General features: G+C 40.1%; 1 protein-coding gene across 1 annotated transcript; it reads right to left on the bottom strand.

The window, feature by feature from the left end:
• Positions 1 to 582: 582 nt before the first annotated feature.
• On the bottom strand, positions 583 to 13719 carry Calm2 (calmodulin 2). Its single transcript, XM_021659826.2, has 6 exons — positions 13576 to 13719; positions 8873 to 8903; positions 2858 to 3001; positions 2668 to 2774; positions 2032 to 2167; positions 583 to 1198 (listed from the first exon to the last, which is right to left on the bottom strand). The coding sequence occupies exons 1-6, from the start codon at positions 13576 to 13578 to the stop codon at positions 1170 to 1172; spliced, it is 450 nt and encodes a 149-aa protein (XP_021515501.1). The 5' UTR covers positions 13579 to 13719; the 3' UTR covers positions 583 to 1169.
• Positions 13720 to 15237: the final 1518 nt, after the last annotated feature.

Here is a 15237-nt window from a genome sequence, read left to right as displayed (position 1 = left end):
AGTTAAGAACACATCTGTGCTTACAGAGGACCTCCAGTTTGGGTTCCCAGCACCTATGTGGTGGTGCAAAACCATTTGCAAACTTTGGTTCTGGGCATCTGGTGCCCTCTTCTGAATGCTGAGGCCACTAGGCACACATGTGGTGCACACACATACAGGCAAACACTCATACACATTCATCTACAAAATTTTTAATTAAAATAAAAGATGGCAAACCCTAAATATGTAGCATATACAAAAGGTTCATTTATAAAAGGGTTTTCTTTTTCTTCTTGGAGACAGTCTCACTAGAGTCCAATCTGGCCTGGAATTCACTATGTGTATCAGGCACCAGGTTGGCCCCTGAACTCAGGGACCCACCTGCCTCTGCCTCCAAAGTGCTGGGATTAAAGTTGTGTGGCATCACACCCAGCCATAAAAGGGCTTTTAATCTTTTTAAGAGTAAGGCAGACAGGAAGTTCCTAGCAAGATTCTATCTCAAAACCACAACTCAATTACACCAAAGAGAAAGCAATTCCATACAGTCCACAAAATTAGACACCAATAGTTATTAAATCACTCAGATTCAAAGCAACAATAGGGTAAATTGTTAATCTTTTTTATTGGAAAACAAATATACAACTTGGAATGGATTTGAGGCAAATTGTGCCATAAGCAGATTTTCTTTAAGTGGCTAAACAAAGTTTAAAAAGCAAGTAACAATAAAAGAACATGTTTCTGGTACAATACCAGCAGTACAAAAAAATAGTGTACGAGTACCTGGATAAAACACCCGTTTTGCAATAGTGCAACTTTTAAGTACATATTGTTGACTGTCCACAGTCCACACTTCAACAACAACATGCTGACAGCTCCTAAAAACTACTTTAGAAAAGGCATAACCCAGATGTTCCCTCATTTGACAACTCCATCTAAGTGTAGATGTGCAGAAGGGCTTGGATATATCCAGAGTAAGCCACATGCAACATGTTACTTGATCAATTTCCTAAAATAAGGTTTGACAATGACAGTAAGATAAGGGAAGAAAACATGGAGGAATGAAGTCCTAATTACTATACATGCATATTTTTTTGACAGTAGGGGGAAACCTTTTACAGATAAGTTACAAACAAAGAAAAGGCAAATAAACAATTTTGTACAAGAAATTTAACACATTCTGTACAATGTCTTCACTTTGCTGTCATCATTTGTACAAACTCTGAAAAAAAGAAACAAAAATGTGAGTCAATGACAAAGGAAAAAAAAAAAACAATCATAATTACTAAACTGCATTTTCTATTCCTTTTCTAGAATTACCAAGTAACAGGAAAGTCTGCTTACAGCTAAAGTTGGAACTTCAAAAATCACTATTATTTGGGATCATTAAACATGAGGCAATTATTTGGTGTATGTTGGGGCTGTGGGATATAGTTCACTGGTGCAATGCTTGCCAAGTATATGCAAGGCCCCAGCAGTGGGAATGGGAGAGCATTCCTGACTTAATTTAGACTTGAATTTCGTGTCTGCTGGGTCAGAAGTCAATATTGTAACTTCAGTACAAAGTGAAAAGTGGAAGGCAAAGATTGATCCCTGGAAATTCTTTGTTTCTAAAAGCGCTGCTTCCTGCAAATGGGTGTACACCCTCAAGTTCCAAGTAACCCTAAGATACTTTTGAATTCAGTTTCAGACTGGAGTCAGAAAGGAAAACAGAACCTAGTTAGATACAAAGTCTATTAATTTCACTTTAGGAAATTCACAGTAAAATTTCAAACTTTCCAAATTACCCCACCACCTTCTACAAAAACTGTACAGTTCCATTCAAATGTTAATACCTTATTAAAATGTCGATTTTCTAGGTGCAGGCGTGGAACTGACAGTCAAAGTTCTTAGGTGAGTCATTGTAGTCTTGTTGGCAGACAACATTTTAAGTGACAAGTTTAGTGAGAACTACTTTAGCATCCAAATTTTGGGAGGTAAAGATTTCTGATCCGCTCTGAAACATCCTCGGTAACTTTAACTTCGAATCAGCATGTGGCAGCAATTGTGACTTACCTTCGTAGTTTACCTGACCATCACCATCAATATCTGCTTCCCTGATCATTTCATCAACCTCTTCATCTGTCAGCTTCTCTCCAAGGTTTGTCATCACATGGCGAAGCTCTGCTGCACTAATGTAGCCATTGCCATCCTACAAAAGAGTGCAGCACAACACCCGAGTAATGTTTCAATTCCAATTTTCTTGCTAGAAAAGTAGGCTCTATAAATTCACATAAAGCGAGGGTAATTGTGATGCACACCTCTAATCCCAGCACTTGGGAGACAGAGGCAGGCATATCTCTGAGTTCATAGCCAGCCTGGTCTACAAAGCGAATCCCAAGATAACCAGGGCTACACAGGGAAAAGAAACTGTGTGTGTGTGGGGGGGGGGTTCAAATAAAGTGAACCCACACTTGGTTGATTGTAAATGTCATTAAATAGGAAGTCTCTATATTCAGGCTGCTATTCCCTGGTTCCAAAGGCATACAATGTATGTATCCTTCGCAAGAAAGATTGTAACTTGCAATCTCAAGTTTACATTGATTTCTTAAGAGCATTCACATGACATTTCTGTTGGCGAATCATCAGAATTTCCATAAAGATTAGAGATAGGTCCTACTCATTTCATTCCATTCAGTCCTTGAGCCTTACCTTATCAAACACACGGAATGCTTCTCTAATTTCTTCTTCACTGTCTGTGTCTTTCATTTTTCTTGCCATCATTGTCAGAAATTCAGGGAAATCAATTGTGCCATTACCTGAAAATAGTCCATATAAACATGAAATAGAATGCAAACATCTATCTATGTGACAAGCCCTCCAGCCTCCCCCAAATACATACCATCTGCATCTACTTCATTAATCATGTCTTGCAGCTCTGCTTCTGTGGGGTTCTGCCCAAGAGATCTCATCACAGTGCCCAGTTCCTTTGTTGTTATAGTCCCATCACCATCCTTGTCAAATAGTGAAAAAGCTTCTTTGAATTCTGTAGGAAAGACCAAAAATCCAAACATACTGGTTAATAACAAAAACAAAACTCTACCCCATAAAATGCATTAAACTCTTCAAGAAAGCAAAGATATTCAGCATTTCAAATGGAGTTTTGATTCCTAATCTAAGGTAATTCTTAATAAATTTGATGGGAATACTTTTGTAATAATTTGTCCAAATCTTTGGCCAACCAAACCATTATGTGTTCATATTCATCTACCAGGGAGTTAAAAAAAATCTCAGGAAAATCCAAAATACAGACAGGTGTTTAAAGAGAGCTTCAAAGGTTAATAATGTCTGAAATCAACAAAATACTAAATTCAAAGCAAGCACTTCAGAAAATTAAATGGGCTAGTTTTCGAATAGCAAAAAAGGACTATCATCAAATAATGGAATTAATGATGGTTTAGGCTATCAATGTTCACTTAGATCTAAGTATTATGGAGAACAAAGGCAATTTTGAATAGAAAACTTCAAGCTTGGAATAAAGTGAAATATCCTTAAAGATCTTATAAAATTGCAATTATGTTCTTCTAATTAAACTGGTATCAGGAAATGTGTGGAGCAACACTTTTATCTTCAGGTAAAGAAATTAAGAAATTAAATATGGTACTCCCAAGGCCACACGAATAGACAGTAACAAAACTACTACTCCACAAGATATTTTCTAAACAGATTAGACTATCAGCAAACAAAAAAGCAGTTTCTAAGTTTATGAGCCACTAAACTCTGCTGTGTGAAACTGTATCTAATCTGTTTAAAAAATGGTATAATGCTTGTCTATCTGTTCCAACTTACACTCTCCAATTCTATTTCCTATCATCTCTAGACTCATCTATATCTCCACAGACTTTGTTAACTGACATATAAAAAAGTATGTTCATGGATATAAGGTTTCATATTTTATCAGTTTCTTTTTCAATTGGAGTGCCATTATTCAAACACTTATCTGTATCAACCCATTATTGATATTTATAGCCCAAATTCACCAGCTGAAAACTTGCTGCTTAAACTGACTAATTCAAATGAGATGCCAAAATTCAACTTTCCTGGCTTCTAAAAGAACATTTTGATTTTCCTCCCCACTTACACTGACATAGCTGTTTTTGTTTGTTTTTATGGCCAAATGTTACAAGTTTTATCCTTTTAATCTCTGCTTATTTCGTCCATGCCCTCTCAAAGCAAAGACCTGAATCTCCTCACCTTTCTGACTGCCCAAAAAAAATGGTTTCTGTTGGTTGACCTCAACCAAGATATGTATTAAATTCTCTAATCCTCAGCAATTCCAGGGTCATAAGCAAACACCAGGAAAGTCACTTTAACTGGTCCCCTCTGAAGCCTATAAATAAGTTGTATTAAATGCTATTGATTCTTTTCTCCACTTCTGCAACTAATTCTTTGGTTCAAAGCTCTGCTCGTTTGCTTGTACTATTAAAAACTGCCTAATTGAGTTATTTTGTGAAAATTACCCACACAATTACCAGATCCTATTACCTTTTTGGAACACCATGTTACTTTATTCAGCACAAAACAAGTGCTTAGCTTTTTATTTAGATTTGTAGTTACCCATTACATTCTCTCCACATGTACAAACAGTTCTGGTATATTTAAATATTTATTTCCTGAGGAACTCATCTATTATCAATCAGAAGCTTAATTAGGAATTGACTGCAATAATTGAATAATTGTACAGGGTACTAACCCACATCAACCTAATTACTATAGAAATCAAGGCATTCCCCACCTACAAACAGGATTTGATGAAGACTAATTCACTAAATTCATATACTTCTTTAAAAAGCTCGAAGTGCCTTTTCACAAACAAGATGTACAAATTATCTAGAAACAGTGTAGGCACAGCATCACCTACTAAATTATTAAAAGATTAAAAATACTTAAGAGTTACGTACTTATTTATATTACATTGGATATCATCACATACAGCTCTAACCATCTTTTAACATCATTTAAATGCATAAACTCCCAACGTTTAAGGAGCAAGAATCAAGCTATTATACAGTTTAACTAAGCTAAATTGTAGGAAACAGAAGGCTTAAGTTTCTGTATCCTAAATGTCAAAGGTTTAAAACACATCCATGGGCCAGGCCACAGTAGTGCACACTGTAATCACAGAATGGGGAAGACTGGGGCAGGAGGATCATGAACTAGAAGGCAGCCTGTGTCTTGTCTCAGACCAAAAAGAGTATTCAAGTTATACCTGCTAATTTATGCACACAATAAAGGAACTAATAACATTATTTAAAGGCCAAATTTATATTCTTATACCAAAGGCTCTCTATTGTTTTTTCAAGACAAGGTTTTCTCCCTGTAGTCTTCTCTGTCCTTGAACTCAAAAGATCTGCCTCTTCAGTGTTGTGATTGAAGGTGTGGGCCACCACCACAGGGAAGACCGCTCTACTCTTATGATCTACATCTCAAAATATACATTTTATATTCTATCTGCCTTACTTCATTTGCCTTTCAATACCAGTACAATCTGTACACACATATAAGCGTTTTATTTATTCTAAGCAGTAATTCTCAATCATAATCAGAAATACAAATCCAGGAGCTAGAAGTTAAATATACAATAGAAATACTGAATGTCACAGCTATCCTTTATGTAAAAGGCATAAAGAGACCTCTCCAAATTATTCTAGTTATGCCAATGCTGAAATTTTTAGAACTCAGAATTGTTTATTATATTCATTCATTAGCTCCAAAATAATTACTACAACAAAGGAAAAGCTGAATGGCCTGTCAAAAGTCTCATTAGCAGACCTTTTGTCATTATGTCAGCTATGACTATAAATTGAGTAAGGTTATTATTTTAATCAAATCTGGACCCTAGAAGTTGGAGAGATGGCTCAGAGGTTAAAAGCACTGGGCTGTTCTTCCAAAGGTCCTGAGTTCAATTCCCAGCAACCACATTGTGGCCATAACCATCTATAGTGAGTTCCGGTGCCTACTTCTGGCCTGCTGACAGGAAGAATACTGTATAAATAATAAACAAATCTTAACCTTAGGTAGACTTCATTTTTAAAAGTACCTTCTTCTACCAGTCTTTCATAAGTCAAACAATAACTAAAGTGCAGACAGAAGTGTAACAAAATTAACAGGTTTCTAACACCATGCTAGAATGGGGTATTCATAAAGCAACATAAACTTTTTTACTTATTTCACCTGAACAAGTAGGGTTTTTTTTTCTAGACTAAGTTATTTACTGTTAGAATTTCTAAACAAATCTATAGTAGTGATTATTACAGCCGGAGAATAAAAATAGCTTCAACTGTTCATATAATGTTGTATTACACGTCCCCAGCTGGCCAACAAGTAGAACAAGTAGACTTTAGACTCTAGAATATTACTGTTCACCAGTTATAAGGAAAAAATATTGTGCCTCTGAAGCAGACCTTGAACTTCAAGAGGAAGGCCTTGGAGAGGACAGACACTAGTGCTATGGGGGTACTATGCAGAGTTAAGCTACCCATTCAAAAACCACCGATTCAGTACTTAATACATTGGGCATAGGGCTTTAGGCAGTCAGCACAACTGCACCCGGCTTCATAAAACTTTGGTTTCTCTACTCTAAAAAGTTCAGTAAAAACCAAGTCAAAAGAATGGACTTAGAAATCTGTAAGCCAATTTTAGGATAGAAGCTATCTAGCTGTTTAGTTTAGGCTGACCTCAAACTTGTGAGTCCACTGCTTCAGTTCCAAAGTGTTGGGATTATGGGCATATATATGCCACAAACTCCATCAAGAACTTAACTACCAGTCATAGACAGAAGACAAGATCCTATTACACGGACCATTTCTGATACAGAAAGCATTTAAAATTTTTCTTCTATATATTTAGGAGGACCAAATATGATAAAAACTTTAAATCAATAAGTTCTCTACCATAAAATGTCTGCTGTGAGTAGGAGGGAACAATATTTGACCAGTAATATTGAGAAACAAAGGGCATATTCATGAGTCAGCATTTCAGAAAGAAAATGTTAGCCTAAGTTAGTCCTCCAAAGGGTGTAAAGCACATGAAAACAGTCGACAAAAAATAAAAATAAAAATCTTGGTCCTTTAGTGATGTAACTAAGGTTGGAGTTGTTTAGCATGTTTGGCTCTGACTATTCAACACCATAACAAATAAAATGGTACAACTCAACCAATGATGTAACTCTCCCTTATTGCTTCAAAATACACACTAGCTATACCTCACCAACCTACAAAAGTAAATACTAAATTTAAATCAAATTAGACAATTAACAGTTAAAAAAAAAACTGTTTAAATTTGGTCCTAAATCTAGTACCTTTTATTTTATAGTCATCAAATATTTGAGGACTAGTGATTTCTAACAGCTTTCAGGATTCTGTGTATTTACAGGAACGGTAGGTACATTTACTTTAAATGAAAGATATAGTCAAGCTTTAAAATGCTCAGGTAGTAGAGTATGCCAGAGAATTCAGGAGTTGAAGCATGAATTCCAAACCTTTAGAGAATGTTCAAGGCCAACCTGAGCTATACAGTTAAACTATCCCCCAAATTCAAGTGTTAGAGGGATATTCTCAGCATTAGAGCATATGATTGGTATGCTCAGGGCCCTAGATTCAATCTCCAGCACCAGAGGAGTAAAAACAAACTGGACCACTCAGACACCTAGCGAATGCCCCTGAATACTGGGAAGAACAGTAACAGTTAAATTGCTGATGAAAGTCTAATGAGGCCATGTACAGTGGTGACACCTATAGTTGATGCATTCAGGAGGCAGGATTTAATGAGTTCAAGGCCAGCCAGTACTTTTACAGTAAGGCCTTGTATTCTGAAACAGAGAACACAAGGCAAGCACCCACATTTCTTTGAATCTTCTCAAAATATTAGAACAAAACCAAAAGTCCTGGCAGGTAAATAGTACACACAGCATAAAGACAAATTGTATGCAATAATTTCATTCTTTTCTCCCAAAAGGTTTAGTTTAATAGCTGTCACAGCTTTTAAAGTAAAAAATCAAAATTACTGTAGCATTTGTAAAAGTTATAAAATCTGAAAAGAAACCAGAAAACCACTGATATTTGTTAAAAGTTTTTTTCTTTAGTAAAATTGTTACTTGCCAATCAATTATGTAGAGTGAATATTGCTTATCTGAAATGCTTGGGGCTAGAAATGTTTCAACTACAAAGTAGTTCGTGTGTCATATATATGTACATCTACACATAACCAGAAGCAATGTTTTTTTTGTTCGTTTTTTTTCTGTGAAACCCTGGCTACATGTAGATTAGGCTGGCCTCGAACTCAGAGATCTGCCTGCCTCTGCCTGAGTGCTGGGAATAAATGCGTGCACCACCACGCCTGGTATCAGAAGTAACTTTTATACAGTATTTTTGTTGTCTGAACATTGTGGCCACAACCCATCAGTGTATGAGGTAGAATGTGCAATCTTCTATTAATGGTGTCTTGTTTGCACTCAAACTTTGGATTCTGGAGATTTATCAGTCTTGTAGAGATTAGGGATTGCTTAATCTATTAAATTAACTTAAAGTCAGGATAAATTCAATGTTCATTTTTTCTGACTTTCAATTTTGGTTACGATACATACTATTGGATCCCTTTCATTCTTGTAATTAATTTGAAGTTACATGCCTTTTGGATAGTAGTAAAAAACAAAAAATAAAGGTTAAAACACCACTACCAATGGGCATGTCTCTATTTTCACTTTCTCATACATTCGCACCTGTCAAAGCAGGTTCAACCACTGTATTCATACACTCACGACGTACATCAAAGGCAATTATTTCATCTAAGATTCTTGAGTTTTGTTATTCAACATACAGTAAGTCCAATGGATATAATCCAGCAGGGTATTTCTTACCTGCAATCTGCTCTTCAGTCAGTTGGTCAGCCTACAAGAAGACCAAAAAGGTAGGTTAATGATTTACAAATATGCAGATTAAAATCTTCAAGATCCCTGACTTGCTATGAGCTTTATTCAGTTCAGTTGTCCCTAGAACACAATGGATAGGCAGAATGAATACATATTGGTTTAACTCCATAGCTAAGCAAGTCTGACTCCAAGAATTATGCCAAATACCTAAGAATAACTTAAAACTTTTAAAAACCTAAATTTTATTTACAATTACATATATATAAATATGTAATTGCAAATATATATCACAACAGTTTTCTTTTTAAGACAGGGTTTCAGCAGACCTATCCTTGGCTGTCCTGGACCTAGTATTCTCAGAGATCCTCCTGCCTCTGCCTCCCAAGTGCTAATAAAGATGTGTGCCACCACCTGGTATAAATTCCCAAATTTAAACTAACCTCCCATAGCAACTTTTAAAAATCAAATTACTAAAAACTGCCATCAAACCTAAAGGGGTGAGAAGCACCACTACCTAACAGGCAAATGCAAAAAATACAGGATTTGAAACAAAATACAGTTTCTTGTTACAGCCTTCACCTGTAAAAATTTTATTGCTTATCAGTACACACATATGTATGTAACAATAGTACAACTAACAGTTATTTGGTTCTAGGCAGTACTGCCAAACTAATGTTAATTTAAAATCCCACCAAGAAGCCAGGTGTATGGCACTTGGGAGGCAGAGGCAGGACCATCTCGAGTTCCAGACCAGCCTGGTCTACATAGTGCCAAACAGAGGGAGGTACACAGTGAGACCTGGTCTTGAAAAATAAATAAACACCAAAATAACTAAAATACTAAAATACTTAACAACATGTACCTTACAATCATGTACCATGATTAATCTATTTTCTTAGGGAGTAAAAAGCTTGGTTCCTCATGTTTTACGTGAACTTATCCCTGAGGAAAAGTTGTACTTTTACATAATGGCCTCACATATTTCTCTTCTCTAGGGCACAGCATAAAGATTTGAAAAGGAACCCAGAAGAGAATTTTCCTCCTCAACAATTTTGATTTGATCCATGGCAGTATGGTCATCAGCTGAAGGCCAGTCTGAGTTACACAAGATATTAATTTGAAAAGTAACATTCAACTTAACCATACTATAAAGTAAATGTATTTCTCTTTAAAACAAAACAAGGACAAACTAGGGATGTAGGCTCATCAATATAGTGTTTGCCGAGCATGTAAGATCCTGGGTTCAAGTCCTAGTATGGAGGAGAAAAAAAAAAGGAGGGGGGGACACCAAGGAGTTAGTTTACTTAAAACTGAAATGCCATCAATTATGTTCAAGTTCACAAGACCCTAAGATTTAAAAAACTGGATCTTCTGCTACCCCTTCTAAGTACCAATCCCTCAGCACTCTGGTTTTAGAAGCTGTATGACCTTGCACATGACTCTACAACACTATGTAGCTAATGATTAGCTATCAATGTATATAAATTAACCAAACTCAGTTTCCATAAAGACAGTAAAATGTATTCAAAGCCTTTAACAGCTAACCTCACTATGCTCCACTTTAACTTTAAGAAACTTACTTGCTACATACTGAAACCAAAAGGCACAAGCAGCACCCTAAAAACAAAGCGAGGCATGTGAAATCAACTGAAATTATTTTAGGTTAAAGAGAAAGCACTGTGGTGTGTAAAAAAATCGGAAGGAATGCATGTTATGAATTAGCTTAGGAAAGCAGCAACTGACTACACAGATTTTATTTTCAACAAGATTGGTGATGGTGGCTTATATGTGTATATATAAAAGATAACGCCTCAGGAAGACATTAACAATTAATAAATCTTCTAACAGTCTTAAATTGGCTTACAAGGTCAAATTTCAGCCCCCGAAACAATCCAGTTCAGGTCCCTGTCTACAGGTAATCTTAGAACACAGTACAAAAATTACCTTCAAGGAATGAACAAGGCACACAGACACTAAATTTCTCAGCTAAATTGAAAATCTCTCAACTTTGCTTGCTTCCAAGGTTTTATGAGAAGTATTCTTTCTTGAATGAAGGAAGGTTTTAAAATAAACTTGACCAATTAAGTTCTAGAATAAAAACTCCTAAAATCAAGAGCTTAAGACTTCCTGGCACTCAATCTTTCCAACTATTCTTCTGTCTACGCAGAGTGCCATTTTCTTAGAACCACAATTATACTTTTGGGAAAATACAAGCTCATTAACATGTGTTTATCTCAATAAGGTGAAGACTAATTCACTGGAGAGATAACTAGTTTTTAACTCTAAATTCTGCAACTGTTGATGTAATTCCTCCTGCTCTTCTTGTCATTCCAGAGGTTTCCACTGTACTTCCTGTTACCACCCCAACCTACTGAACTACATCCTGCATTTTGGGTTACCATTGTTTATCTTTATCTAGAAATTAATCTACATTACAAAGTCACCTGAACTGAATGCATTATGAACATTTAAAGCATTTTCTAAGCAGCACTCAAAATGGCCTAAGTTTTTTTGTTTTTGCTTTAAAAAAAATCTACTGTATTCATCTGAATAAATTTGAATCCATGGGCTTTAAAGTGAACAGAAACGCTGCATCTTCATTCTATCTGTTCATTCCCCCAAATGCTACTTAAGACACAACAAAGGCATCATATATAATTTCTACAATTATATAAATTATTTCTTTTACCTGCATCAAAACCAGTCTTAAGTTATTTCTGTAGAATAAAGGAGGTCTTTACGCTGACAGAATGGCACCTTACTGCAACAAATCTTGAGCCAAAGAGAAACCAGCGGAACAAAACTTCATAAAAATCAGGAACCTGATTCTTACTAAACACCTAAATTCTAGTTGAAGCTAAAAGTTTATTATAATGGAGACAAAGCAAATTCTTTTAGTTTTGGGGCCTAAAAAAGATTTTTAAGCTTAATAGAATGACACATTCCAAACATTTTCTACCTCTTCACACCTTGTATTACCCTGACTTCAATAAAATACATCCCTTCCAATAAATGATATTCCAATAAAAATACATCGACTACATGCAATTTCAAGAGCTTTGTAATCATTTCTATATACAGATATCCCTACAGAATAATCTTGTTTAACAGAGCCCTCAGAATGTAAGAGTCTAATATATCATAAAGTCACTTAAAGTCACATAAAGTCTAATATATCATAAAGTTGTCAATTTAACAAAAACCCTCCATGTATCAATGATGAATTTAACTATAAACTGGAAAGGCCACAGTAAGATATAAATTATAATTTTCCAATAAAAATTTAAATCCTATACTAACTAAAGAAATTATTACACAACTGGGAATGTCAATTTCATGCCTATAATTGACATCCTGTTTCATCTTACGAAGAACAAATTCAGCCAGCATATTAAAATTCAGAAGTTATTATATATATTGTGTACATATATATGTATCTCAAAACGCAAAGAACTCACCAAGGTGAACCCTCTCCACACCCAAGTAGGCTGGAGGTTTCAGTTGGCAGGGATCCCCAACTACTGTTTAAGATGTCACCTTGCCTCCTGGACACACCCATTGCTGTAACCACTTGGCAGAGGGAGTAAAGTACTGCAAATTATCACCCTCATTAACTTTTTTTTATTTTTTACAGGAGACAAGAGGCGGCTCTTATCTAATTTCTTTTTCCCTAAAATTTCCTGCATTCTCTTTTACTGTCCAATCCTTGACAGCCATTATGGTATAAAAGAACTGTAGCTCTAAGAACTAAGATCAGATGGCAACTTCCACACCGCAACTCAAGCCGTTTCCAGGGCAGCCGCGCGCGGTGGAGGTGAGCAGGAGTGCACCTGAGGACTCAGGAATGTGGCGACCCGCCCCTGAACTGCTGCTCTCCCTGGCTGGCTTCCGCGGCGGGCCACGGCGCCGCCGGGACCCTAACCCGACGCCTCTCCCTTTCCGAGCTGTGGTGCGTCAAGAAAGCGCCCGACCTCGGGCATACAGCTTGTTTTCTTCGATGAGAGACTAAAAATAAAAATTAAAAAAAAGAAGAAGAAAAGCGAGGCATCCAGCCTGGGTAGCGGAAGCCGGCACCAGATGGAGCGGGCCGCCGCCGGGGTCCCCTCCCCCGCCCGCCCAGCCCCGCAGCGCCGCGGGCCGCCCCGACCCCCGCAGTCCCGCAGGTGCCAGCGCGGCGGCCGGGGCGCGAGGCGGGCGGCCCCGGGCGGCGGCCGCGGGGCCCGCGCGCCCACCCCGCCCCGGCGGCGGCCCCCGCCCGGCCCGGCTCGCGGGGACGCGGGCTAACGGCGGCCGCTCGCCCCGGGGGCCCGCGCTCCTCCCCGCCCTCCCCCGCCCCCCGCGCATGGCGGCCCGGCGGACAAAGGCGCTTCCTGGCGCCCGCGCTCGGGGCCGGCGGCCGGCGGGCTGCGGCCGGGCCCCCGGGGCCGACCTTCCGGGCCGCCGCGGCCGCGGGCGCCGCGCGCTCGCCCCCCTCGGCGGGCCCCCGGCTCCGCGGAGGGAACCCGGGGGAGGCCGGGCGGCGGACACCTGCGACATCGCCGCCGCGGGGCCGCCCGGCCTCTTCTGCGCCATCCCCTCTGGCGGAGACGGCTGCTCCTCGGTGTCCCGGAGGGGAGCGCCCCTCTTCGGCCGGCTCGCTTCAGCGTCTCTCCCCCAGCGGCGGGGCGCCGGCCTCGCAGCTACGCACTCACCATGCTGCAAGGGCTACCGGTTTCCGAGACGCAACCACACAACCGCTCGGCTCGCTCGCTCCACTCGGACTAATTCTCCTCCTCCGCCCCCAGCGCCTCATAAACACCTCCCTCCGCCTCCCTCCGCCAGATCCCTCCGCCTCACGCTAGATAACGGAACCTAGCGAACGAGTCCCGGCCAGCCCCTCCCCCCCCCGCCTCTCCGGGAGACCCCTCTCTCCACGGCCACTTGGCAGACGAGGCAACAGATAAAGCGGAGCGGGGGAACGGATGACGTAAGTGGGTTTCACTCCCAGGCAAGCCGTTAAAAGGCCGGTGGGATCGCGCCCGGGAGGCGCTACTTTGCGGCGCGGAGGAGCACCGCGGCGGCGGCGCTCGCCGCGAGCCTCGTTGAGCCGGCTTCTGATTGGCTGGTTTGTACCTGCAATGCGTCACTTGCTCTCGCAGCCGGGACGCGGTGCGGCTTTTGCCGTTGCTGCTCCGGCCGCGTTCTCCTGGCAACTGCGCCAGGAGGCAGCGTGGCTTTCCTTTCGCTTGCCTTGAAGGACCTGTTTCCTCCATCCGACCTCCCGGCCGCAGGCACACGGGAACACACACCTTCCCGCCCTGTGCGGCGTGTCAACAAAAACAACAAAAGCCAGTATAAAAATGAAGCCTCCCTCCCCCCCAATAAACGCCCGCCCCGCGCCCAGCTTTCAGCGGTGCTGCATCGTGGAGGCCGCTCGTTTTTTCCGTTTCGCGGTGCGGAACCCATACAGCTCAGCTGACAGCCCTAATCAGAAAGGGGCTTCCGTCGATGCTGCGCCTTTGCTTTTCACGCCCAGCAGTAATTAATCAGAGAGCCACTCGCACCCACGGTGGCTGAGGGGCGTGCTGCTGGTCTCAAGTAGCCCCCTTGAAATTAGAAGCCTACGGTAGACAGCCATAAAAGGGTGGAGGAAGTTGAAGAGGAAATAAGGGTTTTATACTTAAAACACAGAGGCCAGAGAAGACGGATGGTGCAGCCATGGCCCAGAAAGAATTGCGAAGATGGTGAGGCTACAAAGAACTCCCCAGCAAAAAAGTACAACCAGGCAGACCTTCAAAACGTAGAGCGCAGCATTTTTTACTAAACCAAGCCATGATGAAACCTCATCTGCAGAAAAGAAGCTTGCCTTCCCAAGTTCCCCTGTTCAGCAAGAACATTTTCAGAGCTAACAGCTATCTGCACCCACTTGGAGAGTTGCAGTTGAATTTAACCTCCTTTACCCAAATTAGACATTCCCTCACACTTTTAAACATATTTTGTAATAAAGCCAGAGTTGGGCCCTCTTTCAGTCGTGCAAACCAGACATTAACTGGCTTTCTAATGAGCACTGACAAACCTGAGACCCTTTCAAACCAACATCCACTCAATGAAAAAAACAAAACACCTCAGATTTCTGTTTCTATTGCCCTGGCTAATGTAGTTCCCTAATAATATTGGAAGGGAGGAGAGCTAATTAACCTTACCCTACAAATAAGATAAATATCATTAAGTGAGAATATTACTTTTGAAATGGGCACCCCTACTTCAGAATCTGAGGCCACCGTTCCAGTACACTGCACTCTGTTAAATTCCAAGGTTTTCCAAGGTATACCTCAGAAGTTTGTCCCTGATTCCTCCTCAGATCTTCAGATGGA

This window comes from Meriones unguiculatus, chromosome 1 (genome assembly GCF_030254825.1).
Source record: "Meriones unguiculatus strain TT.TT164.6M chromosome 1, Bangor_MerUng_6.1, whole genome shotgun sequence".
Lineage (NCBI taxonomy): Eukaryota > Metazoa > Chordata > Mammalia > Rodentia > Muridae > Meriones > Meriones unguiculatus.
This window is presented reverse-complemented; position numbering and strand designations above follow the sequence as displayed.